The 27,708-nt window shown below is 37.8% G+C and overlaps 1 protein-coding gene across 7 annotated transcripts in view; it reads right to left on the reverse strand.

Annotated features, from left to right (window-relative positions):
- The window catches only part of lpin2 (lipin 2), a 52,215-nt gene that overhangs the window by 20,465 nt on the left and 4,042 nt on the right, over positions 1-27,708 (reverse strand). For 2 of the 7 annotated variants that reach the window (XM_088918700.1, XM_088918699.1), the window contains exons 2-3: positions 5,778-5,978; positions 2,401-2,496 (exon numbers count right to left, since the gene is read on the reverse strand). In XM_088918700.1, coding sequence (XP_088774826.1) covers positions 2,401-2,496; positions 5,778-5,969 — 288 coding nt within the window. In that variant the 5' untranslated portion in view covers positions 5,970-5,978. Of the gene's footprint in view, positions 1-250; positions 345-2,400; positions 2,497-5,641; positions 5,728-5,777; positions 5,979-7,550; positions 7,633-17,366; positions 17,637-26,250; positions 26,259-27,708 lie in introns of those variants that run through there. The other 5 variants (XM_088918703.1, XM_088918701.1, XM_088918697.1 and 2 more) reach the window with 5 other exon arrangements.

Below are 27,708 nucleotides of genomic sequence, written 5' to 3' on the forward strand. Positions count from 1 at the left end.
TCACAAATTAGGGTTCATAATTTTTGAAAAGCAGACTATGAAGGAATGAGATTTTGCTCACAGGTGATGAAATGGAAACAGATGAATAGATGGTTATACCTCAAAAACTTAATGATAGAGTGTTAATATTAATTCATCCCTAAGACAATGCATAAAAATGCATTTTGTCTAGTACTACAACTAGACTTACACTTACGCTTACGCTTTTTACAACAGTAAAAAGTGGAAGTAAATAGTTACTCAGATTCACATCAATGGGGTGGCTGTTGAGATGGTTAGAAGCTTCGAGTTCCTGGGTACCTTCATCACTCATGATTTAACATGGTCCCAGCATGTAACTGGAGCTACAAAGAATGCACAACAGCGCCTTTACTTCCTCAGACAGTTGAAAAACTTTGGTCTATCTTCAACTGTCCTTGCCACATTTTACATGTATGCTATTGAGAATGTGCTCATGTGTGGTATTACAGTGTGGTTTGGCAGTAGCTCGTTGTGTGACAGGAAGGTATTACAGGGGGTGATCAGGTCACCCCAGTCCATCACTGGAGTACAGCTCCCCTCTATTTCAGACATTTTCACAACTCACTGCCTAATAATAATGTTTAATAATAATGTTTCTTTATTAGCCCTATAAAATTTCTTGCATTAGGAATTCATCTTTTCGGATACCCCAGCTTTTCTCCATGAGACACAGACACACAGACAGGGAGAGAAGCTTGGGGTCAGAGCGCAGTGTCAGCCATTGTACGGCACCCCTGGAGCAGTTGGGGTTAAGGGCCTTGCTCAGGGGCCCAACGGAGTAGGATTCCTCTGCCGGCCGTGGGATTTGAACCGGCAACCTTCCAGCCACAGGCACAGATCCTCAGCCACAGAGCCACCGCTCCGCCCCTCAGGAAGGCTGGAAGTTTCGCTAAGGATACCAATCATCCTGGTTTCTAATTTTTCTCCCCCCTTCTCTCTGGTAAGCGTTATAGGAGCATAAAGGCACATACGTCCAGATTCAGAGATAGTTTCTTCCCACAAGATGTCAGACTACTGAACTCTACCCTTACCACTGACTCACACTGATGTTTTTTTTTTTCTAAGATGTATGTTATTAAACTTGTTGTTGCTGCTGCTGCTGCTGTTCTGCGTTTGTTTTTGGTGTTTCCTTAACGTCTTTGTATTCTTTGTATTGGAGCATACATGCAAATAAGCATTTCATTGCACTTGTTCATATGACAAACTGAACTGAACATTTGTATGCAGTGGTAGCTGCTTTAGACCTGTTTCTTTTCCCCATTTATAGCATTTTAGATTCTGATAATAGTCAACAAACTAGTTAAGTTTTGAGAAGATACAAAAACAGGGGAAATTACAAACAAATGTCTGCTGGGGAATAAAAAAAAGACTTAAAGCCAAATAATGGGTAACAAATTGAATTTGCTGTAAGATTTATATGCACAAAATGATCCACCTTGGCAGTAGGAACACACACTGTACATATAACATGATTGAGTAGGAGCTAGAGGAAGATGCAAAGAAAGGGAATGAGTATGTAGATTCCTGTATGTCCACATCAAAACAATGAGGAAGCAGTGAATTCTGTGAGAAAGAATGATTGGGTTTATAAAAAATGTGTAGAATTTAAAGGGAAGTTGTGCTTTACACTGCAATATTAAGGCTTACAATTAAGATATTATAACAATGAACTTTACAATGCACTAGAAATACCTTACTCGCTCAGAATATTGTGTTGAGGTTTGGCAAAATGATCCACCTTGGCAGTAGGAACACACACCGTATATATACAGTAACATGATTGAGTAGGAGCTACAGGATGATGCAAAGATAGGGAAAGAGTATGTAGATTCCTGTATGTCCACATCAAGACAATGAGGAAGCAGTGAATTCTGTGAGAAAGAATGATTGGGTTTATAAAAAATGTGTAGAATTTAAAGGGAAGTTGTGCTTTACACTGCAATATTAAGGCAATGCACTAGAAATACCTCACTCACTCAGAATATTGTGTAGAGGTTTGGCCACCAAACCACAAAAAGGGGAGTTAAAAAAAGCAACAACACTGATTCATGGTCCGGGGACGGTCATATCCAAACAGGTTAAGAGACCACTCTCATCGGGAACCATTTTGAAATGGCTGAACAATATTTTAATTTCACCTCTGTCTCCTTGTATGCATGCTTTCGACATTCTAATGGGAACTATTAGAACTCTAAAAGAGAAGACTACTTCTAAAAAAAGTGATCTCCATGTATCTTATAACAAACAGTCCTCATAAAAATGACAAAAGATTCTTGGATTTAAAATGAGAGTTTGTTATGTTTTTCGTAAAGTAAATATACAAACATTTAGATTATGATTTAGAGCATTCAAAAGTTAAATAGTCTTAAGGAACTTTACATTTTCTTCGCCGGTTTCTTGTACAAAGAAAGCCTCCCCATTGTCTCCCAGCTTCATGTGCAGGTCCACAGGCTCACCATTAATCTCAATGTCAATCTGTGGATCAGAAAGAGAAGATGCAGGATAACACATTTATTATATTAATTTGCAGTGGAATCAGCTTTAAAGAAAGAAACCTTCAGCATTACAGTGAAACAGTCGCCTTTGAACACTGGCAGTTGTACTTGTATATTTTGGCTCTTTTTGTAATTTCTCTGCTAATAATCTTAGTATATTGCACAATAAAAAAGTGTGCTAGAGAATCTGTAGTGCAGTCATATTTTCTCTTCAGAATGTGTCACTCATGAACACATACCACATACCACAGGAGTTGGCAAACCCATCTACAGCTGATGAAATATGGCTTATGATTCAGTCATGATAAAACCATTTCCTTGTGGTTGTGGAGTTCATGGCAAAAAAATAACAAAATGCGACATCTTTACTTTGTATTCCAGTAAGTGGAAACAGGATGTCTTTTTATATTTAATTTCAAGATAAAAATACAGAAGGCATCACAAGGCCTGTTTTGGCATGAGACAGGTAATCTAACAGAATTCTTTACCTTCCTCAGCTGATTTCATACAAGCACTATATTAAAAGCTTATGAATATCCAAGACACGGAAAGAGAGATCTGTTCTGAAAGTGGTAAGGACATTCTTCTACAAACTCAAGCTACACTCTGAAAACAAATTTGGGAAGTATTTTGTATCCAGACGACACTACACTCAACAGTCTGGGCATCAAATTGAGAAGGGATATTTCAATATCTCATTTTTTAAGAAAAGGGGCCTAAGACAATTTGGCAGCTACAAATCTTTAATATAGCTAACCTAATGTGTAATATAACCTAGATATAAACTGTGACTGGAACTTTCTATGTGCCCCAGTTAGTGAGTGGGTTGCCTCTGTCTTTGCCCTGTTCTCTTTAAGAAAAGTGAAGATGAAGCCAGGAGGAGAGGTTCGGCACAGCTGGCAAGATCTGTAAGGGATAAACTCTCCTGTCCCTTATCTTTTACATTCACAAGCTTTCTGGGATTTCATTACACAGCATTGGATTTTGATGCTGTAATAGTCAATGTCTTCATTTAAATTAAAAAGAGATGTAAAGTAGTCACAAGTACCCAGTAAACCATAAGGTCTTTTCACTTCTTTGGAATGAAAGGCTTTCTGAAAACTAAAACCCTGAATATTTCATTAATGTCTTTAAATTTTGGGTGGTGGAAACATATCCATTTTAACATTAACGCCACAAAAAAAAACCATCCAGCTTACATCCCTCCGTTCATTTTGATGCAAACGTGTTTCAATCCCACATGCAAATTGACTGGGAAAGATTTATTCAGCCACAACAAAGAAAAATAAAATGTAACTTCCATCTGATGATACACATTCCTAGGCCTCTGCAGAACACTTCCTTTATTTCTTGGGCTTTGTTTCCCTAAGAGCCTTCACAGATTTCTTTCCCAGTTGCTAAGCAGTTTATGACCACAGTTTGGCCATGTGAATGTCAATAGCTTCAGGACACTGTGGAAATCATTCACAGCTTCCTGCTTAAATAGATTTCTTGCATTAATGAATTTTCTCAACAAGTATTTTTTTTGTTTTAAGAACTCACATAAATAAGGAACTAAATAGTGCAGAATATGATGGGTTTTAGAGTTTACTCGTCGTGGACTGTAAGAAGCCAGAAAAACAATACCTTCTGATGTTTTCTTCTTTATTAGGCTTAAATAAAAATGTGTCACCCTTTAATGTCTAAAGCTAAACTTGTTTCAATAAAGAAAATGTTGCTTAATTACACTTATTTTGTTTATTCTCTGTTTTCATTTGGATTTGAAATTTAAAACTGCAATGCAAAAAAAGCATTTGACTTGAGAGGTTAAGAGGTATCAGCCAGCACAGGTGAAGGCAGGAATGCAGATAACTACTATTTGAAGATACTTGTTTTTCCTTATCTACCCAAGGCATTTGCTCACATTACTCCTGTAGTTTTTTTAAAGAGTGTTTCAGCATTTCTAAGCATATAGTACAGTATATACAGTATAACAATTTCAATATTTGACTAGAGAGCTATGTCAGTGTAAGGAAAAGCTTCTATATTTTTTCCTTTTCATTGTTCATTCCTGACAAAGTTTGTTAACGCTGAAAACTTTTTTAAAATGTATTTATGGAGCATAGGTGTGTCCTGAAAAACCAAGGTCAGGGTGTCCTCTGTTGTTGCAGGTGATTTCAAGACTGCAATCAATCTGACACACAAACCTGCATGAATACAGGAGGAGATCTACACTTACACAACAGATTTATAAGTTTCAAAACTTTTTAAGATGAGCTGAACAAATAAAAATTACAGAACTTTTACTCAGATGTGAGTGGCAATATGTAGTGATGTACAGCAATGCTCTTTCAAGAATCTTTCTACTTGCTTTTAGAAAGCTGTAAACTTCAAAAAAACATGGTAATTAGAAAAACTTGCACAAGCTTACATGAAAGCAACCTTCTGAAGAATTATTCTCTTTCAGTTGACAGGAACTCCAAAGTGATGCAGTCCTACGTCAGTTTTGTATACTGTAATTTTATTTGCATTCAGCTCAACATCCTGAAGCAAGACCTTTTCTCTCCACTTTTAAGACAAATACTGGAATCTGCTGCCATAGCAACTCAGCTGGTTGGATTCAAGGTTTGACTAACAATGTAGATTCTGGGATGAAATCAAAAAGCCTTGCATCCCTTGTTCATTGAAGAATTTGCAAGGATCCAAATTTATATATGTAATTTAAACGCCTACTTACTCAGAAACAAAAACAGTCCTGAAGTTTTAATATACAGTACAGTATGAGCTCAAATATCAACCATTAGTCAGTATATAAAAAAACCTCCTCAATTTACTGCATACAGTGACAAATTTCCCACACATCATAAAGTACAAAAGGTAACAGACAAGAAAAGAATTTAATAGGCAGCAAATGCCACAAGCAGTGTACCAGACAAAGAATAGTACAGTAAATGCCAGCAGTGGAGAGGCTTTGAAATCTTCCCAGTTTTTAAAAGCCACGCCAAATCCTGACCTTCTTAATGCATCAAGTTCAAGAAGGTCCTCCAACAAATCTATGAGTGCTTAAAAGAAGAGAGGCAAAAGATGAACCCCTGGAAAACCCAAGAAAATATTGCATCCAATTGGCAAATACAAAATCTTGTTACTTTGCACAACTGCTTCCAAGGTGAAAAGGTTCTATGGTCTATCTCAGCAATTTGGCAAGAGGATCCCTCCTTCTCCCCGCTGTGGCCTAGTGAATAAGAATACAAAGTTAAATAATGGTCCCTTTGGTCTACTCACCACTTTCTCTTTAGAGCGCAGCACACCCAGCTTGCCAAAGCGCACATGGAATGGAGAGCACTGGTAGGTGCCGTCTTGCTGCCTCACCACGATCACATCGATGCAGCCGGACAGCGTGGCCTGGTTGATCCCTTTGTACAGCTCCTTAACCGTCACCAGCACCTGGCCAGCCAGCTGACCCACGTAGTTCATGGTTTCAATCTGCAAGGACAAAACATCTTAACAATCTGAGCCAAAGGAAGAGTAGAACTATGCAAACTTCAGTGATGTTGTACATGGTCATTTGTGAACGAAGACCCCAGAACTGTGGGAAAAACCCTGCCAGGCGACATGTATGTGCCATTTGTTATGTGTGTCTGTATTGGTAAGGAGTTTCTGTTATAATCCCTACCCGGGCTGTAAGGGCCCATTGTCTGAGGACCTCCCAGGCATAGAGTCCTATGCTCCTGTATGCGGCCATGCCTGGCCTGCTTGTTTTTGACTAAGCATTGCCACAGAGTTTGCGATTTCAAACTTATGTGTTAGCCTTTGGTTGTCCTGGTAACCCACCAGTTAAGGGTTTGGATAGCAATGCACACACAAACAAATCACAAAGTTTACTAGTATAGCAAAAAGAAAATGTTTCATTACCAATCCTCAAAGTACATATCAAAAAGGTTCCAGATATTACAGAGTAAAGGAGAAGTATTGAGCCCTCAATAACCCATAAAACATTTTAATGCCTTGAACTTTCAAATGCCAGAAATAAAGGTTACTTCACATTTTCATGGAAAACAAAATTAAACTCATTATAAAGGAATAAAACTGATCTTTTTCAGGCCCCTGATTAAATTTAAGAGGAACTAAATGCGGAAAGCAATGACAATTTAATAGCAACAATGACAAAACAGACATCTTCTCTTGCTTGAGTAGCTGTATTATGTTCCCACAATTTATAGAAGCCAAGTATAACAAAATGTCACATGATGTTTTCGTCTTTGGAGGCCCTTTGCAACTTTTTGGCAGCCAGTCTCTGGTGTCTTACGTCTGCCAGAGGAGAGATAAGACTGCAGCTGTCATCAGGATTGTAAGTGAACCACGGCACTGACACACTATGCATGCTTGTCTTTAAAAGCAGCAATTGTTTTAGAGATGATTGTCACTGATTGCAGCGTCTCATCGTCTCGCCTTTTTCTGCGCTGAAGGTTGGCAAAAACGCCCCGTCTTCACTTGAAGCTTCCTGCTGAAGTGAAAGCATGCAAAGCATAGCCCCTCTACCCCATCCCCTGTTTACAGCATTGTCTGTGCAAGCTCTGGCTTCACTACAGCTACAACTATATGCAGAGCAGACTTCTTTACTTGAAACGATTATACGCTCATCTACCTAGAACGTTCACGTCCTACTGGACAAACAGCAGAGAAATAGCTCTACAAATGAAAGACTTATCACCCTATCATTTCTAACTATACAGAGACTCCAGCAGGTGCATGTGCTCATGTAACAATAGAGATAGATACAGCAATGGACAGAAATACGGGACATTTCCAGGAACCTTATTTGAGATATGAACATGGTTTAATTTATACTGTACTTTGATACTACAATAATATCTTTCATCATTAAAACATGCAATGCACAACTATAACTTTATACCATCAGTGTAACTGAAAATGTAACAAAATGAGATGTCCTCATGTAGTTTGCTTACTACTCTTTTTCTTTTGCTTTTTTTGCCTCTGTACATTTCAACATGTTTAGAGTGTACAACTAGAATACCGCTGAAGGACTCTTACATCAAATGACATGTAGACATTCATGACGAACACAAGTTTGTCGGATTTCTCTTCTTTTCCTCAGATTGTGCAATCCCAGAGGGCCTCAGTTGGATTCATGTTAGTTTCCTTTCAAGCACTTTTAGTCTCTCAGCTTCCAGTGTAATCATAAAGCAGAATGTTTCACATCATTATCTTGATGAAAAAAATGTACTGTAAATAACACATTCCTGTCTTTTGTATTGAGGTTTAGAAGAATTGCAGGACTGAAGTGCCACATAATGTTGAAAATGATCAAAATCAGTATAAATGCAAAATAATCTTAAGGATTTGGAACAAAAAAGGGTTTGATGTTCATAGACACAATTGCTAGAAATATCTAGGCTAATACAGATTTTAATACATACTGTAACGTGATTTTTTTGTCTGCATGTAAAAGAAGGAGAGCAGTCAAAAGAGGTCAGTCAAAACATCTTACATTTATTTTAAGAAATAGCTGACAATTTATTGATTGAAATCTTTGTACAAGCATGTTCTACACTAAGATCGCAACAAAGCTGAAAGATGGGTACCTGAGAGCTTATTTCTTTGCAGCCTCTGAAACTCTAGTTCATACTGGGTTCAAATCACAGCTGGAATGATTTTGGTCATCTTGGTTAAAAACCTCAGGCAAGGTTGAAGCTATCCAAACAAGAAAGCTATTATGGAACTTCCTGAAATTAATTTGTTCTAAAAATATCTACTGTAGATTAACATTTTAACATCCTTTGTACTTAATTATGAGTATTACACTTTGATGCTGCTGTTCTTTTTAAATGCATTTTTTTCTCTACATCTTTTCTTCAATTTAAATGCCATATCTATCAAGGATGTACTGCTAGTGCTAATTAGTGGAGCAGTTTTCTAATAACACAGTACTGGAGCTGCACTATAATCAAGCTGCTTTCGGTAAATATTAGCATACTGTACGTCAAATACTTTACTGATCTGATGTGATGTTTAGTGATGTTAAACACTGTAGATTTTATGTCACTATTATCAAGGTTTAATTATTTTCCATTGTTACATCTCCCAGATGTAACATTTCTCATATTATGCTTCTTTATACACAACAGATGGTTGAAACATAGTCCTAGAAACATATTTCTAAATGTATTAAGACATCTTAAATATGACCTGCATCACATCAACCACTTCATTAGGTTTAAGATTCATAGTTACTTATTTACTTTTTCACATTCACATTTTTCACAATGCAAGTCATACAGCATGTGGATAATGCCTCAATAAAAAATGTTTAGCAAAACAGCCCTTAGCATAAGCCACATAATGCTGCTGACACCATCCTCTTGAGTGCAGGAGAAGTCAAAATGGAAAATAAGAGTGGTTGTCATGGCAAAAATAATTCATGACAAAAAAAAATTAACTGGTGGGCTCGTGACTGCTGTCAGTGATACAGAATCGTTCTCATGCTGTAAGCCCTTCAGAAGCTCCTTAAAGACAGAGTGGTTATAAAGTATTGAAGTCACCTCTATCAAGAATAACTCTGTAACCAATCTTTTATTCAAGTGGGTGTTTATTCCCTGCCCCTGACATGAACCCATCTACATACTTATTGAATTTCATGTAAACGTGGTAAAGAGAGAGATTCTTCTTTTCAGGTGACTGGTATAACTCATATGCATGTTATAATGTTGGTGAACGATTTAAAAACAAAGGTCAGAATGTGAAACATACACAAGAATAAAGAACTTTAAGTCTCCTGAGGTATCATGCAGAATTTGATTTTATTGCACTTGTGCATATGACTATAAACTGAACTGATAAAAGTAGTTTAAACAAAAAGTAATACATTAGCTGTCACTTCTAATTGATTTACGATCAAACAAATACTGTAACTGTGATACAGCATTTAGACGGCAAGATCATTAAACTTTTTTTAGCAATCTGCTTCAACCAATACAGTTTAATACAGCTCATCTGTGCAGGTATCAGTGGCAATTCAGTGCAAGTTCAGGCTATTGACACAGCCGTCTCTAAAAGTTGCCTGAAGGGACTGAAGCACAGTTTCTCTCTCTGTGGTATTACAGTAGAATAAGCAAAATGCCAAAAGCCAGAAAGAGCTATTGTGAGAGGAATAAAACCCGTATTTATTGATGGTCAAAGAAAATAATCTGATACAAAAGTATCCACAAATGTGTGGACTACTGTATATGCATAAGACAAAGTAAGAAAAACTTGGAGAGCATAAAAAGGGATGAACAACCTCACCACTCAAACACAAACCAGAGTGGTACCACAGTCTGGCCATGGACACTAGATGACAGAGGCAGACAGACCTGGCTGCGCCCCAGCTTCCAGCTGGGAGAGGCAGAGGCTGTACTGTGCTTTCTGCTATTCTATGGAAAGAGAGAAGCAGACAGACCCAGACAGACCCACACAGTCCAGGCAATTTCATCTATTCCCCCCCCCCCCATCTCACTTTCTATATAAAATAGCTTATGTTAACATAAGGTTTTCTTACTGTGTAATATTTTACTTTCTTTCCTTTTTCCTTCTTTCTCAAGGTAGACCTTTTAATACTGTAAATAGTTACAGTATATGTACTAAACAAATTATGTATTGGCAATTAATGAATAATGTAAATAATTGGACCAATAAATATAGCTTAAATTTAACAAATTATTTTTTATACATTAAGAGTCAAGATACACTCTGCTTTTCCTTTTTCTACCATCCTGTATTACATGGTGCTGCATAACCCCCAAAGTACAAATATGAGCTATAGAATTATGTTCATTGCATTTCCTGAAAGAAGCTGCAGTAATATTTTCTTAGTTGCTACATTTACTAATGTTACAATTTACCTTAAAAACCTCAGCTGTTTTTCCAAAAATGTAACATGAAAGAAAAACATTTCCTCTTTCATAGGAAGTATATATTAATGACATTTAAGCAACCTTTTACTTTCTTTGAAGGCAAACTATTTTCCCTGCTGTGCATTTAGCACACAGAGAGCTTTTTTTACTCTTCATTTTTAGGTTATCAGTCTTGCTAATTTAAATATCCAGCAAACCAATGCTATACAAGTTATATGGAATGAAATTAACATTGGTCCACTGACTGTCTTTAATACTGCACCAATACCCCCACCCCCAAGGTCTGTGCAAAACCCTGTATACCCCTAGCATATTATCTCCCTCTAGACTTTAAGACAGCTTCTCCAAATTATTCTTTCCACTTCATTCATGTACAACTCTCAAGACAAAAATTAAAGCAACATTGTGTTCTATTAAATGAGATCATCATTTTAATTAAGATTTATGAAATTAGCATGAAATATATACATAACCCAGCCGTAATCCATTTAAATCCATTTGAACTGGGTTCATTTAAAATTTGGTTATTTTTCTCAAAAGTATTTTTTAAGAAAATACTATTTCAAGGAAGATTTTAATTGATTTAATAAAAACTTCTGAGTGATTAATAAATGTAAAGATGCTGGCCGTTTTATGTGGTTTTCTATTTATTCTTCATTTTCATCAGTCTTTGAGCTACAGTACAGTACTGTATGTCTGAAATCCAAAGGTAACTTTTTCAACACTGTTAATGGGTTGCTTTTCAATTTCCCAAAATGCCTGTGATCTCATCAATGAACTTAACTTTCTGGTCTTAAATTGAAGGGCCTGCTTTATTCAAAGAAAAGGGAAAAAAACTTACTCTGGACTGAGCGTACTAAGAAGGCTTGAACATATCTGCATCAATCTGCACCAAACTTTACTAGACAAAACACTCTAGACCATGCACAGGAAAACAGGCAGCAATCTCTGAAATCTACAGCTGAGTAAAACTAAAAATGTTCTCTTCTTCTCAAGAACAAGAAAATTTATGAGAAAGGAAACCAAAAACAATACATGCAGTAAAAATCACAATTCATAGCACTGTATGTTATCTGATACGCAAGTAGTGAATAAATATTTTATTTGCATATTTAAAAGCACCTTCATTGGTTACTTTGATCATTGATTGACCTTTGTCTTTGCATGAATAAAAAAGACATGATAATTGGGTATAATGGAACACCTGCAGTGCTATCTGCAAAAACGATGATGTAGGTGTCCTTTACTAAAAAGGTTCAACAGTCACGCTACTTTTTAAGATATATATCTCCTTAAGAGTCCAGCTGCATTCTGGAGTGAGCTGACACAGTAAATGTATCTGTTATACCTTTGAATGAGGATGCATACATTGCATTTTAGACTATTAGTGAAAGAACAGATCTTTAAATCACTGATTTAAATTTATTTCAGTTAAGGCTCAAGTATTTCTGCAACATTTTCATGAGTAAACTAATAATATTATAAGAAGGGCTATACAATTGTTCCAGGTGTATTCACTGTAACAGCACAATACAATGTTCTGCTCCAGCAGTCTGTGAAAGGACTCAAGTTTCACCCATCTATACAATTATCTATACAATCCATTACACTGTCTCATTAGACAATACCTCCTAATTAATAAGTAAAAGTAAGGCCATGAACACATACGTGGTATACTGTGTGCCAACTTCTTTGCTGCTACTTTGTAACTATTTTTAAGTTAACTTACATTTAAAAATGCATGTGAGTTTTCTTAAGTATTAAAATGTTCTAGCATGGAAAAGGTTAATGAAAACAAGCTTTCAATTGATTCTCCTACCTAGTTTTTTCCTGTTAAGTGTATATAGTTTTACCAGCTGTTTAAACAGTTTTGTTTAAAGTAACATTCAGTACAGTAACTGTCTGTTTCAGCAGCTTTTACCTCAGCCCTGAACTCAGGCTGCTACCGAAAGCCGAAATTACAACCCTTGAAAATGCTGACTGAAAATGTAAAAAGCTTTTAAAAATGCATGGCTCACAAGCGTCTGAAGACCAAAGGGTTTTTGAACCTCAGGAAATGTGTACATTTACAAAAGAATCTCTTCCCCTAGATTCTGCACCAGGGTTTGATGCTTACTGCAAAGCAGAAATGGAAGGAAACCGTGAGCTAAAGTATCTTTGCAGAAATTTTGAGATCCACTCATCCATCTTTTAACCGCTTTATTCAATCAAGGGTCACAAGGCAGCTGGAGCCTATCCCAGCAAGCAACGGGCACAGGGCAGGATTCACCCTGGATGGGATGCCAGTCCATTGCAGATCAAATGCAGACACACACCAGGGCCAATTTTCCCAGAAGGTGTTTACCCACCAGGATGTCTTTGGAGTGTGGAAGGAAACTGGAGCACCCAGAGAAAATGTTATCAGTCATGTGCATGTTGTTGTACTTTTAAGAATCTGAACACATGTAGAAACATCAATCCTTGAGATAAAGACGATTTAACCAACTGACATTACTGAAATATAACAGCCAATTATAATGTAGCCTAAACATTTTTGCACAGAGTACTTTCTTCTGTGTGGAGCTTGGATGTTCTCCCTATGATCACATAGGCTTTCACTTGTTGCACTGTTCTTTTAAAAGCACAAAAAAGGTTGTAAATGAGAAGCCATTCACTCCATTATACGTATTTATTATATATATATATGCAAAAGAGAGCATCTCCAAGCTTTGGTAAATCAGAAACACAGCAGCTGAGGGAAACGGTTTAAGCTGCAGATATTAGACTAAAAATTATTTTAGAAAGTGTATAATTCAGCCCAGCTTTTCTTTTAAGATAACATTCTTTATAAAACTAATTTTTGTAGCACCTTCAGAAAGGAATGAATCCTAGTACAGCAATTTAGAAAGCAATCTAAATGTAACTGTTATAAAAGGAAGGAGAAGATGAAGGCCTACAAAAACATTTCACTTTGGTTGGCATGTATATCAGGGGAATAAAAATCTGCCTTATCTATTCTACAAACTATCCATCCTTGCAGGCACAGGCTCTTAGATGCATACTATAATGGAGAGCAATAAATTCTCAGAGGAGGACCGTCATAAAAATACAACATTTTGGCTCCAATTCTGTCACTGGTAATGAAAGAAGGAATGTGAAAATAAAAACACAAGTATGTTCTATTTTTATCATCAGTCAAATGATCACTGTTTTGAGCGCTGCTTATATCAGCCTCTTAAGCAAAGGATTATAAGCGGGTGATTTCCAATAGAGCTTTGTTATGAGTACACTAAAACTGTAAGACAGGGCTTAGTCCTGCAACCCTTTAAAGGCATTTGACATGCAAGGGATCAGACCTTTTTACAAAAACACTGTCATGTGCTTTTCAAAGATGAGATATTTTACAAGTAAGTAACAGATTCACTGTTTAGTTTGTTTAGTTTATGTCACAGTCCAGTGCAAAGATTCCTTCAGACCAATAAGAAGGTTAAGAGAATTAATATGCTTACGAAATACGCTTAAGAAATTAAAGTTTTTAAAAGATCAAACTTGAGAAACTTCTTTTTAGTACTTACTTCATGAACCTAAAGCCTGTGTGGCCTTTCTTAATTCTGAAATAATGATTTCAACCAATAGACTTAAAATACCAAAATATCACTATCAATGAAATGCAAGCCCTCGGATCGTATTTACTAGAATTGAAAACATACAGAGTGCCACTTTTCCTGCTTACAAAGTCTTACAAATTCTCCACTCATATACTGAAGGAACAGAATCTTGCCATTGTGCTGTTACTCAAGACTGACCCTGACCTACACTTACTTGGACAGCAAATCAAAGTCAACACATCAGTACAAGCCGTCCTTTGGATAGGCAAGATTCAACATTAGTAAGCAGTATTCACTCTTGCAGGTTTTTTTGCAGCATTAGCTATAATCTTTACAAAATGTCATCCCAATTATTTAGATTACAATTATTTAAATTGCCACAGAAAATTCTGCTGTGGCCGTATTCCGAAACTATTACAATCCTCATCCCGGTTCCACTACTGCCTGATGAGTTTTATTCCATCTGAGGTCTCAATTGGTTAATAGAACCAATAATTCGATTAATCTGAATCCTTCAATTGTTTCCAGATTGGAATGTGTTAGGAATTTCCAATTATAATGAGAGACAACAAATGTAACTTTTTGCAAGAGATATTAATAAAATATCATGAATATATCCCTAATTAAAGATATAAGAGGCATCTTATCCCTTAAAACATCCGTCATTCAAAGCATTATAAAAGTCACATGGAGAAATTGTCAGCATTTTCTACAGTCATAACAATATTGTGTACATTCACGTCATACTCAGATTTTAGCAGTATTGCTCTAAAGGCATACATTTATTTCTAGAAATTTGTCTTTAGATAAATTCTATGGCTGTAATTAGTAAGATTTGGTTGGCTTGGGTTTGTCACATTTTGCAGTACAGTATATATGTGGAGAATACCAAAGAGTAGAAACCTAGTTAAATGGAATAGGTAGTGCAACATATTACTAACACGTAATGACACACTTTACCTAACTTCACATGTAATATCAAAATGAAAATCATATTGCTCCATTTTCTGTAACAAAATCTACTACACAAATAAAGTTCCATTAAACTTATAACATCAATCATTTATGTAAACTATAGGCAGAATGTGGAGTTTTGCATCTCTTAGGAACTTTATTTTGTTGTGCTAAATAAATGCAGAAATTCACCAAGTTTTTGAGGAGACTGGCAAAGTCAAGACAATAAGAAATAAACAGTCTACTAATCAAAATGAAAGAACTGTACTGTTTTGTCTTTTACACATTTTAAAGTAGCTTCTTTTTAAGAAGATAAGAAAGCTCACAAATGAGAGAAAGACATTCAGCCTGTGTGGGTTTTATTAACTAATTAATCTGAGGATCTCATCCAGCCTTTCTTAATAAAAAGAGGAGTATTACCTTCAAAGACACGACTGAGCAGTTTGTTTGATCCAGAGACTCACAACCACCTGTGTAAACAATGACCCTGTTTAATAAGAAATAAATAATTCTTTACATTTTTATAGGGCTTTTCTGGACACTCCACTCAAAGCGCTTTACTGGTAATGGCAACTTCCCTCCATGCGCAGCAGCCACCTGGATGATGCAACGGCAGCCATAGGCTGGAGTGGAGCGGTGGCTCTGTGGCTTTGGATATGCGCCTGTGGCTGGAAGGTTGCCAGTTCAAATCCCATGGCCGGCAGAGGAATCCTATTCTGTTGGGCCCAAGCGAGGCCCTTAACCCCAGCTGCTCCAGGGGTGCTGTACAATGGTTGACCCTGCTCTCTGACCCTAAGCTTCTCTCCCTGTCTGTGTGCCTGTGTGTCTCATGGAGAGCAAGCTGGGGTATGTGAAAAGAGGAATTCCTAATGCAAGAAATTGTATGTGGCTAATAAAGCGATCTTATCTTATCGTGCACCAGAATGCTCACCACAAATCAGCTATCAGTGGGGAGGAGAAAAGAGTGATGAAGCCAATTCAGAGACAGGGATTTTTAAGAGGCCATAATTGGTAAAGGCCAATGGGAAATTTGGCCAGGACGCCGGGGTTACACCCCTACTCTTTTCGAGAAAGGCCCTGGGATTTTTAATGACCACAGAAAGTCAGGACCTTGATTGTCATATCCAAAAGATGGTGCCTTTTCACAGTATAGTGTCCCTACTGTGAAACTGGGACATTAGGACCCACACAGACCACAGAGTTAGTGTCCCCTACTTGCCCCACTAACACCTCTTCTAGCATCAACCATAGTTTTTCCCAGGAGGCTTTCCATCCAGGCCCATACCTGGATTCTAGGTTCTGACCAGGATCACACCTGCTTAGGTTCAATTGGTTCCCAGTTATGAATTGCAAGATGATATAGCTGCCGTCACATGAATCTGTACTACAACAACTGCTCTTCTTATTATAGATCAATCATCTTCTAGATTCAGGAATAGTTTTTAGTCAAGTTTGCAGTTTGCAAATGAAATTGAAGAAGACTTTGATCAAATTCACAACTGATAGATGGCATTTAAATGTATAAAAGTGTAGGGTTTGGCATGCAGGTTATAAACAAAATTAAAAAAACAAAAAGGGGAAAGCTGAGCTACAAAAAGTTATTTATGAAAACGACTTATGTTTATGTTGACACATAATTTACATCTTCTAGACAATGTGGAGAATTACCCCCAGTTGGGAATAACTGTTCCAGACAATGTGGGGAAATACTTAAAAAGACAAACAAAAGGCTAGGATATCAAGTAAAAAGAAGAGATTTTCAAACAACAGATGTTATGTTAAATTTGTATAATGCACAATTAAGGCCTCATTTCAAGTTTTTAAACTATCTGTCCACAGAAGAGATGCATTCTGGAGCGTATGGAAACATCTTGCACAGACAGGCTGAAGGAACTGAAGCTTTTTTATTATTGAACAGAAGACAACGAAGGGAATTTTTCTTTAACATCCCTATATAATAAACCCTATTGGAGCATTCACCCCTTATCGCTTCCATTTTCTATCCATTAACTAGTTCTCAAATACATGCATTACCTTGAATGGCTATTGCCTGCTATTTGACAATTAATGTTTTAAGATGAACCTAACCAAAAGCTTTCTGAAAATCATCACATACCACATCATATGCTCTGTTTGTATCTATTTGACAAGTTAGAGATCGGCCTTCCAAATATCCATTTAACTGTCCTAAACTGACTAGTCCCTTAATCTCACAGTAATACAAATGGGCGTCTATTTAAATTCTAAATATCATTCCCACAACCGTACAAGTAACAGCAACGTTCAAAGATTGTTTTGTTTCTTTAAAAAAGAGAAACTGAAAGAGAAAGGAGAACCTGGGAACAAAGCAGAAGCTCTGTGGGGAAAGGAACCCAACTGGACACCCTCTAAAACAGATCTAGATTTTCCTGACTCACCCAGGTCCAGCTTGACTTTGAGAGTGAGGTGTCTGCATGGGTGCTGCTGTCCTCCTCTGTGTAGCCAGCAGTGCTACTGTTCATTTCCTGACACAGTCCTTAATCTTACCAGTGCAAAAGGTTGCAAAAGCTAGAGACGTATTTTATGGTTCATCATCCTCTCAAACTGCTTGCCAGAGAAATACCCTGTATTTTTATTTTTTGTAGAACACAGGGTAAGAACATATCTCTTTGGCATGTAATACCCTGACATATTACAGTAATATTATCAAATTAAAGTTGGGTTCTGTGTAATATGTGCAAAACATGATCCTGGGAGCCAATGAGATATGCCAAAAGCTGTCAGTGCCGAGATTGATAAGAGGTTCTTGAAAAGGGGCTTGCCAGGCTCTACTGATAAAGACTGGAACTTGTACTGTAGCCAGTTATGCGTTATTGGTCCGGCAATTTCTCGTGAAATAACACTAACAGTTAATAATTCTCTAACCCATGGTCATGCGCAACAAAAAAGTAAAAGTTTGCTGGAAAAATAAACATTTAATCTGTTTAAGTATTTTTTTAACTGACCTCAATCACCTGGGAAAAGAAAAACTTCTAACAATTTGCTGTCTTTTTCATTGAGTGATAGATGAGGCTAAATTTGGGCATTGCATTAGCGCCTGTTTATAACAAGGTTATACTATGAGAACATAAACAGAAACAGACCACAGTTACACTACCATACAGTAACAATGCCAATATTAATGAAGAGCAAAACACACATCTATTTTCTAACTTCTTTATGCAATACAGGTCACAGTGGAGACAGAGTCTAACCTGACAAGTAACAGGTACAAGGCAGGATACACCCTGGGTGGGACACCAGTTCATCACAGGGCACATACAGACACAGGTATTCTAACACTTATACCAGGGCTTGTATTCCCAGAAACAAATTAAACTACCAATATATCTTGGTCTGTGACTTGGATATATCTTTGACTGTGAATAGAAACCAGAGCTACCAGAGGACATGCAAGAAAACAGACAGGTGAAGATCGCACCTCAGGTCTGGAATTGAATCCAGGACCCCAGTTTTTTGAGGCAGGAATACTGACCACTGCACCACTGTGCCAAGGCAACACATACTCAGAATAAATGTCTAATGTCTTGATTTTTAAATAAATTGCCTAAGACATGCACAAAAAATAACTGATAAATTGAACCATGTTTGATCTTTACACCAAGGGTAAATAATAATTTAACAGTGTAAAGCTTGTCTGTATGAGCTTGTGGACTGACATAGGTGATCAGTGAGAATATTTATAAACAAATACTGGTTTTGCATATGAAATCCACCACCTCTATACTAGATCCCATTCCCACCACTTTATTTCAGTCCTGTTTCACTTCCCTCTACCCCGTTGTCCTCAATATAATAAATGAATCTTTGAGCACTTGTGTTGTACCAACAGCCCTCAAAACTACTGCAACATGTGCAACATATTGTCAAAACATCTTTCTTTCACCTCAAAAATATTGCTAGACTACGTCTTATGTTATCACTAACTGTGGATGAAAAGCAGATCAACACCTTTGTCTTCTTGACGTTTTAAAATTACACTTTACTCACTGGGTTTTCTAAATCCACATTGAACAAACTCCAGTATGTCCAAAATTCAACGGCCAGAATCCTGACCAGGTCTAGTGCAAGTGATCACATTACTCCTATCCTGGAGTCCTTGCACTGGCTGCCTGTCAAGTTTCGTGTTGACTTCAAAATCCTCATGCTCACCTACAGTATAAGGTTCTGCAAGGCATGGCACCTCACTAACTGTCTGAGTTACTATTGTCCTACTCCCTACCTCATAACCTTCGCTCTTCTAATTGTGGTCTCCTCTCACCTTCTCTAAACTCCTTCAGATCTAGACTCAAATCCTTCTTCTTTAGAAGAGCCTTTACTTAACTGGTTCTGTTCTTTACCACTCTGCTCCTACTGTATTCGGTACCCCCATCTACTGTCTCCTCTCATTGTGTATTCTCATTGAGCATATCTTGTATTTGTGTATTTTTTTAATTGTTGTTGTCATTCTGCAAAGGGTTATGAGAAGCCACTTTTAAAAATGCTAAATAAAAAAAGTTTATTATTACAAATAAGGTCCACAAATGTGAAGAAAATGCAGTATGGGCAGCAGGGTTACTTTCAGCAATTAAATGGTGCTCAGTATGATGTACAGTATAAGTATTTATAGGAACTATATTGATACATTGAACTACTTAGTTACTATACTGATGGTCATACCTTACATTTGAATGCATTTTATACAAAATACAAATAAAAATATTGGGCACCTACAGTATATTCATTTATTTAACTCTTAGGTTTAACTAAAATGGCTCTGGTATGGACATTACCTTAATTAAAAAGCTGTAAACAAATCAGTGATGCTTAGTGCACAGTACCATATTTGACAAAAAAGCCAGTAGTAGTGCAAAAAAGCCACACAACGTTTGTTTCAAATGCGGTTGAACCGTGTTTGACATAAAAGACTACTTAATGAAGGTAATGGGTTTTAATCAGTAAAAGTAAAAAACAGAGTCTACCAACATGGATATTCCCTAGGTCAGTAGTTCCCAACCCTTTCTGTCTTATGTACCCCCACATCCACACTAAACCAGTATGATCCTAAATTTGTTCATTTAAACAAATATTATCTGGATATTATTAAACATTATTAATAATATTAAACTGGATATTATCATAATGATTCACATTCAGCCGAGTCAGAGGCATCAAGCAGATTCATCTCCCTTTAATGAGACACCTAAGCCTGTTTGTCTTTCAAAAGTTTTGACATTTCTGGGGGCAGTGTGGCCATGGCTGTAATCAGGCTGTTCTCCACACTGAGTCTGTTCCTCTGCGTGGTTTTGATTTGGGTCAAAGCTGAGAAATCACTACACACAAGTAGGTAGATCCAAAAGGTAAAAGCTTGTTAAGTGCATATTTCCCCCAAATCAGGGTATTCCTATTCCACATCACACCAGGACTGTGTCAGGGTCTTTCATCTTCAGCCCATGGTCTGAGGACACATCCAACAGTTGCGTCTGGCAGGAAGGCTGCTATTGCTCTCAGTCACACTGAAAAGGTTCCTGATCCAGTCCAGTTTGGACACATGTGCTTTCACAATTTTCACTATAGCAGCTCTGTCTATGTCAGTGGTGGTAAGATGGGCATCAGGCAGTGGGAAACAGCTCACATCTGCATCCTCACATTTTCTCTCCCACAGTTTGACCTTCCTTATGAATCCATTCACCTTGTCATACATGTTCAGGATGTGTGTGTCTTTACATTGTAGTGATGAGTTGAGTTCATTCAGTTTGCTGAACACATAAGCAAGATATGTCAGATGCACAACCCACTCGGGGTCCTCGAACAGTGTAGCAAGGGGATGCAGGTGCTCCTTCACAAAAGCACATACCTTGGTGCGAAGTTCAAACAGTCTCACACGTGTTTTGCCATGGGACAACCACCAGACGTCAGTATCAAGCAGTAGCTGCTCATGCTCTGATCCAATGTCTTGACAAAGACTTTGAAACAATCTGTGATTCACAGGCCTGGACTGGATGAAGTTTATCAATTTAACTGCATCGTTGAAAACAGCACTTAACTCGGGGCTCATTCTCTTACTGGCCAACGCCTCCCGATGAATAATGCAGTGCGTCCACTCTATGTCGGGGGTTGACCTTCTTGACAAGCCCGCGCAGCTTATGCGCTCTCCCGGTCATCGCTGCTGCCCCGTCAGTACATACTGTACACGACTGCACGATTTCCAATCCAGATCGTTGTCCTTGAAAGAAACTGTCTATCACTTGAAAAATGTCCTCACCGGCAGTCTTCCCTGTAAGCTTCTTGCACAACAAAATGTGCTCCTTTATGTCAGACTCTTCTTTGTAACGCACAAAAGGCAATCAGCTGTGTCTCCCCGCTAATATCTGTTGATTCGTCCAACTGCAATGCGAACTGACCTGCTTGTTTCAGTTTATCCACCACTTGGCCAACAATATGAAGGGACATGTCATCTAACTGCTTTCTTATCAACCATCATTTCCACCAAAATTATGGCTGCAGGGAGAATGAGTTCCTCGGCGATGGAATGAGGCTTCTGTGACTTAGCCACAAGTAGGGACACAGCAAAAGAAGCCTCCAGTGCTTCGGCTGACACACTTGTGGCTTTCATCAGTTTGCTTTGACTCGACTTGAATTCAGACGATTTTCGTTGGAAAAATGCATCAGTCCTAGGAGGAGGGGTGTTTGGTGCTGTAGATGGGCTGTCTTCATGGAACTGTTCGATAGCACTTCACCACGGTGGGTCCGCGACTGTACGTGTAAAACCATACAAAACATACTGATCTTGGAACTGGTGATGTTTGGTCTTTGTCTCCTTTTTCTTTTCTTCCGGCAGGTTCACCTAAGTTTGAATTTGTACTGTTAATGCCACTTGGAGTGTCAGCAGCCGGACGTTTCAGCCACTTATCTCTACTTTTGCTCGCTAGCTTTCACACTTCTCTAATCATAAGAAGTGGCGTTACAACTGACACAGGCAGGTGGGAAACTAGATGAGGCGCAGGCCGTGCAATAACGCGGGGATGATTATTGTGATAAATAAGCTACTCTAGACATCAACATCTCACCGAATTCACCTATTTCTACTTTTATTTTGTTCCTAATCACAATTATGTTGGTCGAAAGTGAAACAGTATTTGACCTATTTTTCCCACATACCCCCTGGTACCGTAACTGCTCACGTACCCCCTGGGGTATGAGTACCCCCAGTTGGGAATCACTGTTCCAGACAATGTGGGGAAATACTTAAAAAGACAAACAAAAGGCTAGGATATCAAGTAAAAAGAGCAGATTTTCAACAACACATGTTATGTTAAAACTGTATAATGCACAGGTAAGGCTTCATTTCAAGTTTTTAAACTATCTGTCCACAGAAGAGATGCATTCTGGGGCTTATGGAAACATCTTGCACAGACATTTTTATTATTGAATAGAAGACAACAAGGGGAATTTTTCTTTAACATTCTCACAACCGTACAAGTAACAGCAACGTTCAAAGATTGTTTTGTTTCTTTAAAAAAGAGAAACTGAAAGAGAAAGGAGAACCTGGGAACAAAGCAGAAGCTCTGTGGGGAAAGGAGCCCAACTGGACACCCTCTAAAACAGATCTAGATTTTCCTGACTCACCCAGGTCCAGCTTGACTTTGAGAGTGAGGTGTCTGCATGGGTGCTGCTGTCCTCTGTGTAGCTAGCAGTGCTACTGTTTATTTCCTGACACAATCCTTAATCTTACCAGTGCAAAAGGTCGCAAAAGCTAGAGACGCATTTTATGGTTCATCATCCTCTCAGACTGCTTGCCAGAGAAATACCCTGTATTTTCATTTTTTGTAGAACACAGGGTAAGAACATATCTCTTTGGCATGTAATATCCTGACATATTACAGTAATATTATCAAATTAAAGTTGGGTTCTGTGTAATATGTGCAAAACATGATGCCATACCGTGCAATAACGCGGGGATGATTATTGTGATAAATAGGCTATGCTAGACATCAATAATTTCATCTATTTCTACTTTTATTTGGTTCCTAATCACAATTTTGTTGATCAAAAGTGAAACAGTATTTGACATTTTTAAAAATGTCAAGTAGTAATGTCTATTTATTTAGTCATTTCTGTGGATTAAATTTAATCCACAATGTTCCCACGTACTCCCTGCTCACATACCCCCTGGGGTACGAATACCTCCAGTTGGGAATCAGAAGGGGTCCGGTTTATCGCAGGTGCGCTGTGCAGGTGAGTTTAGGTTTATTACAGGTGTCAGGATCCACAGTTGCAGATGGTAACCACTGTCACCATACAAAAAAATGAAAATTATACAACATAATATCGTTGATGCTTAAGTATAATTAAGTTGAACATTATGTAAAATTCTGCTGAATCCATTACCAAGCAAACAAGCATCTCTATAGTCCATAATGCTCATTTTCTGGTAGAAGCAGCCTTTTCTGAAAGATAAGCTGCTGCGAACAGAACCGGGGTATTATTTTCGGCTAAGCATCACAGTCGACCTGCACGTTGATGGAATACCTGTGACTTCTATTTCTATACACATGTCCATTGTGCAATAGGTGATCAGGCTGATGATCCCCTCTTTCAGAACACAGTTTGCATGTGACCTTTAAGAAAGATCAAAAGTCATGAATAAGGATATTTTTGACAGAGCACATATGGTTTTCTACATGATTTGCACTTTGCACCCTCTAAGGAAGTTATATGAAGATTTTTCATTTAGGAAAAGGTAAAGGTCATGGGCACGATACAATTTTGCTAGACTACACAAATATTCATATTTGTACTTTATAACTGTTATGACCCTTTCTGCACTCAACATGATTTTAGCTGGCCACAGAGACTGGTCATACTGTAGATCTTATATGGCTTTATTTTTTTATTCAGTTGTCAGCAGTCATATTTTTAAAACAGCAACTTATTTGAAACATTCTGGAGAAAACATCTGTCCTTATCTTTGTATACCAAATTCAGTACCTATCCAGGAAGGAAAAAACAGAGAAAATGTTGTTTGAATGTTTTTGACTAATCCAATATCCCAGCCAAATTATACAACCAATCCAACTGTCTTGAATAAGTATGAATTGTAGATTTGAGGTAACACTGTGGACCAAACATATACCAATCTAAACTACCACCAGTTTTGAAGAAGAAGATCTTTGAAAATTATGAGACATTCCTGAAAACCCACAAAATAGAGCCATACCACGTGACCAGACCAATGGGTAGACCCACATGTGAGCTCATAGTTATAATATAATATAATGCACTGTAGGCAAAAAAATAACAACTTTGAAATTAGTTAATGGCTACTGTTTTTAAGATAGGTTTTTGACCTACTTTATACCGTAAGTACCATTATTTGCTTTGTTTGGCTTCATTAGTTTAGAAATGACACTGTTCAAGTGTTTTTTTTTTTCAAATCCAACATGTCAGACAAACCATGTGGTCAATCACCTTGCCATAAACAAATGTTACCATGAACATGAAATAACACAATCATGTTTCAGACCTCGCTGATGTTTGGTTCCAGAGCCTAACAATTTTCAAAATCCCTTAATATTTTTTTTTCAAATATTCAATATGGTACCCAATCCATGTGATCTTCCAGAGCAACTTTTCACTGTGACACAGTCTCCCGCAAGCTTTTACAATCCTGATAAATTTCATACCTTTAACCTTGAGTGGGAAAATATTATGCTTACAGAAATGTAAGTGATATCATTGCTTGTGAAAAACTCCTGCAATAACATCAACTCAGAACAAACTAAGCTATAACCTTCACGCTTTTTCTCTTTGTTTACATGTTGAAAAAATTGACCTGACCTATTTATGTTTACAGCTAATCCCCTGTTCTTTCTGAGTAAATATTTCAGCACACATAAGCACAATTATAGCAATAGGACACCGTGTCCAGAGTCCTTCAATGTTATGTAAGCTCACGTGTGTGCATTATGGGTGGACAAATTAACTAAACAAACACAAAGACCCAATAAACATTTCAAGGCTATCCCTGCAAGTTCCACTTAAGTAAAGAAACAGAAGAGAGAAAGCCCAGCAGGATAACACAGATTCCTGTACAATGAAGCTCTTCAAGTACTAACTAGTTATTGCACTCAACAAACAAAAGGACCTGTGTGTCTGATATACAGTACATCTGTTATACAGTCACTCAAATAATTTAGTTACCCTTTGGAACTGATACTCTTCAACTGTTCATAAAGATGAATCAACTGCTGTGAAGTAAACTACTTTACAAATGGACTACAACTGTAAAAACACATTAAAACATCAAAATAATTAGTATTCTAATTCTTTATGCCTTCTTTGTATGATGGTTCAATAAAGATTTTAAGACCTTCTTTATTGAAAATATTCTTGGGTTACTTCCCAGTTAAAAGTTTTTTCAAGGCTATTTCATTTCTTTACAAAACTGCCAGGTATCAAATAACTAAGAGTACTACTGCTGTTATCTCGTGCTTCACTAGGCTTTCACAGGGCTAGAATTTCTACAGTTTCCCTGGATATCTGACACTCTCTCACACACAAACCGGGCCCGTCACAAGGCCACAGCAGCATATCCCAGCACGCTTTGCAATTAAAATGCCAGCACTTTAAAGCTCAATTTAGTCACTTTGTGTTTGAACTGGCGACCTTTTTTAAGCCACACACAGTAGACTTTACCTGGACTACTTTTTTCAGTTGCGCATTTGTTGCTATAATCAAAGCAACAACACCCACACTGAAATCTACCATACATGTCTAGCAAACTAGTAAAGTGAAATAATTTAATTTAATCATTTAAACTGTTGACGTTCAAAACATTAAATACACAGCAATGGCTAACTGTGTCTAAGACTTCTGCACAGCTGTGCATATAACACTGCACTGTAAAATGCAGCAGTGCTACATAAGAGGAATTGGATTAGGGTTTTTCTAATTTCTTACAATTTAGTTTCATATTATGGTTGTGGCGTTTTTAGTTGGTCTTGCTTTGCTTAAACCATTATTTGCCATGGAGAACTACTTCAGGGCTACTTCACTTAAGAGTAGATACTTCCCTGTGTTGCTGTGATTTCTTCTGCAGTTTAACAAGAGACATTTAGTGGCTTTTATTTAGTTTTATTCTGCAGGAACAGTTAATTGTCGGTGGATTTACGATGGCTTATGGAGATGCAGCTATAAAGAATACACGAATCAGGAAATGAGAAACGAAAACCACAAGTAAACGGGTTGTAAGTGAGAAGAATGATGTATTAGATGACTGACTTGAATATTCTAAGGTGTTCACCCCATTTCCTGTGTACGAACAACTCCCAACTCTAAGAGAATGGAAATAGAGACAGTCAGTCATAAATATGAAGCCAATTCATATTCATATTCAAGGGTACCAACGCTTTATTTATAGACGCCGGACGCACTTCATCCACCACTGAACTGCCTGGGTGACACACTACGTAACTGATCAGGGAAAAAAAGTTACAAATTTCACACTAGTTTAATAAGGGGGAACATTTGGGAGATCAGTTTGAACATGCCTAGAGTGGAGTTTAGCCAGGATACCAGGGTTAACAGCCCTATGCTTTCCATTCCTAAATGCCACTGAATCTTTAATGGCCAAGTAGTCAGGTGCTCGGTTAAGCGGCTCTTCCAGCACCTCCTGTAGATTGCCACTATATACAGATCTCTCACTATTCTGGGATGCTGGTTCCAAGTGGCTCAAGGGTTGGGTGGGATTAATCGGCCAGGGCTCTCTCAGCCACTCAGCAGGCAGAGTGTTGTCACTGTGCAGCCCTAGACATCAAGCAGCCCTGTCGTTGAGGGACGTGGCTATCCACCAATCGCCACCAAACCTCCAGGGCGTGGTTGTGTGAACCATCGCACGTTAAAAGACAAATGACTCGAAGCTGGGCACTACCTTGTTCTCCCCTGCACGAAGTCGCAGAATTTGCAGTCGAGACTTGAAAAGACATACAATTTATCAGGTGGGTATAACAACATGCTTCAACAAATAGATTGTGCAAATCTACACTAGAAACGAGGCCCAAATACCAGGATTAACATCCTTACTGTTCTGAACGCACTGAATATTCAGGACCTTTCTTAATAGCTCATCCAGAAAGTGGTGCCTCTATCAGCACAGTGTAGAGTTGCTATGATCCTTTAGTTTGGAAATTTTAGTCCAGATAGAAGGGTGACATCTCCTGGTCCACCAAGACCACTAACAACAGTACCTGGCTTTCCCTGAAAGTCTCCCATTCCAGTACTGACAAGACACAACTTCACTTACCTTCTGAGAGCTGATGAGATCAGGCTAGGAGGTGATAAAGGTACACGTTGAAAACTGGTTTAATAATCTACAAGCTAATATTTTTAAATGCATGTAATAATCAGAAAACGAAAGCTTTTTCATTAGTGTAACTTTAAATAATAGCAATAGAGCGCTGGTTTACACACAGACCATGAGAAAATAAAATCTCAGTATCCTTGGTTAAAAATGATCCAGGTTACCCAACTGCAGCCTCAACACAATATCTGTTTTCTTGACTATTATGTTGCAATCTTTATGTGACCCTGTGGTCCTGCTGCAGCTTAGGAAATTCAACATCTGTTTCAAGCTTGACTGCAGCCAGAAAAAAAGGGACTACCAGAAACCTAACTTAACATAAAGAAGAGTTGTGCGATTCGTGTCTGGTTAACCAAAGTATGTCTCCTTAAAAAAATTGT

This window comes from Atractosteus spatula, chromosome 6 (assembly GCF_055471065.1).
Source record: "Atractosteus spatula isolate fAtrSpa1 chromosome 6, fAtrSpa1.hap1, whole genome shotgun sequence".
NCBI classification, from domain to species: Eukaryota; Metazoa; Chordata; class Actinopteri; order Semionotiformes; family Lepisosteidae; genus Atractosteus; species Atractosteus spatula.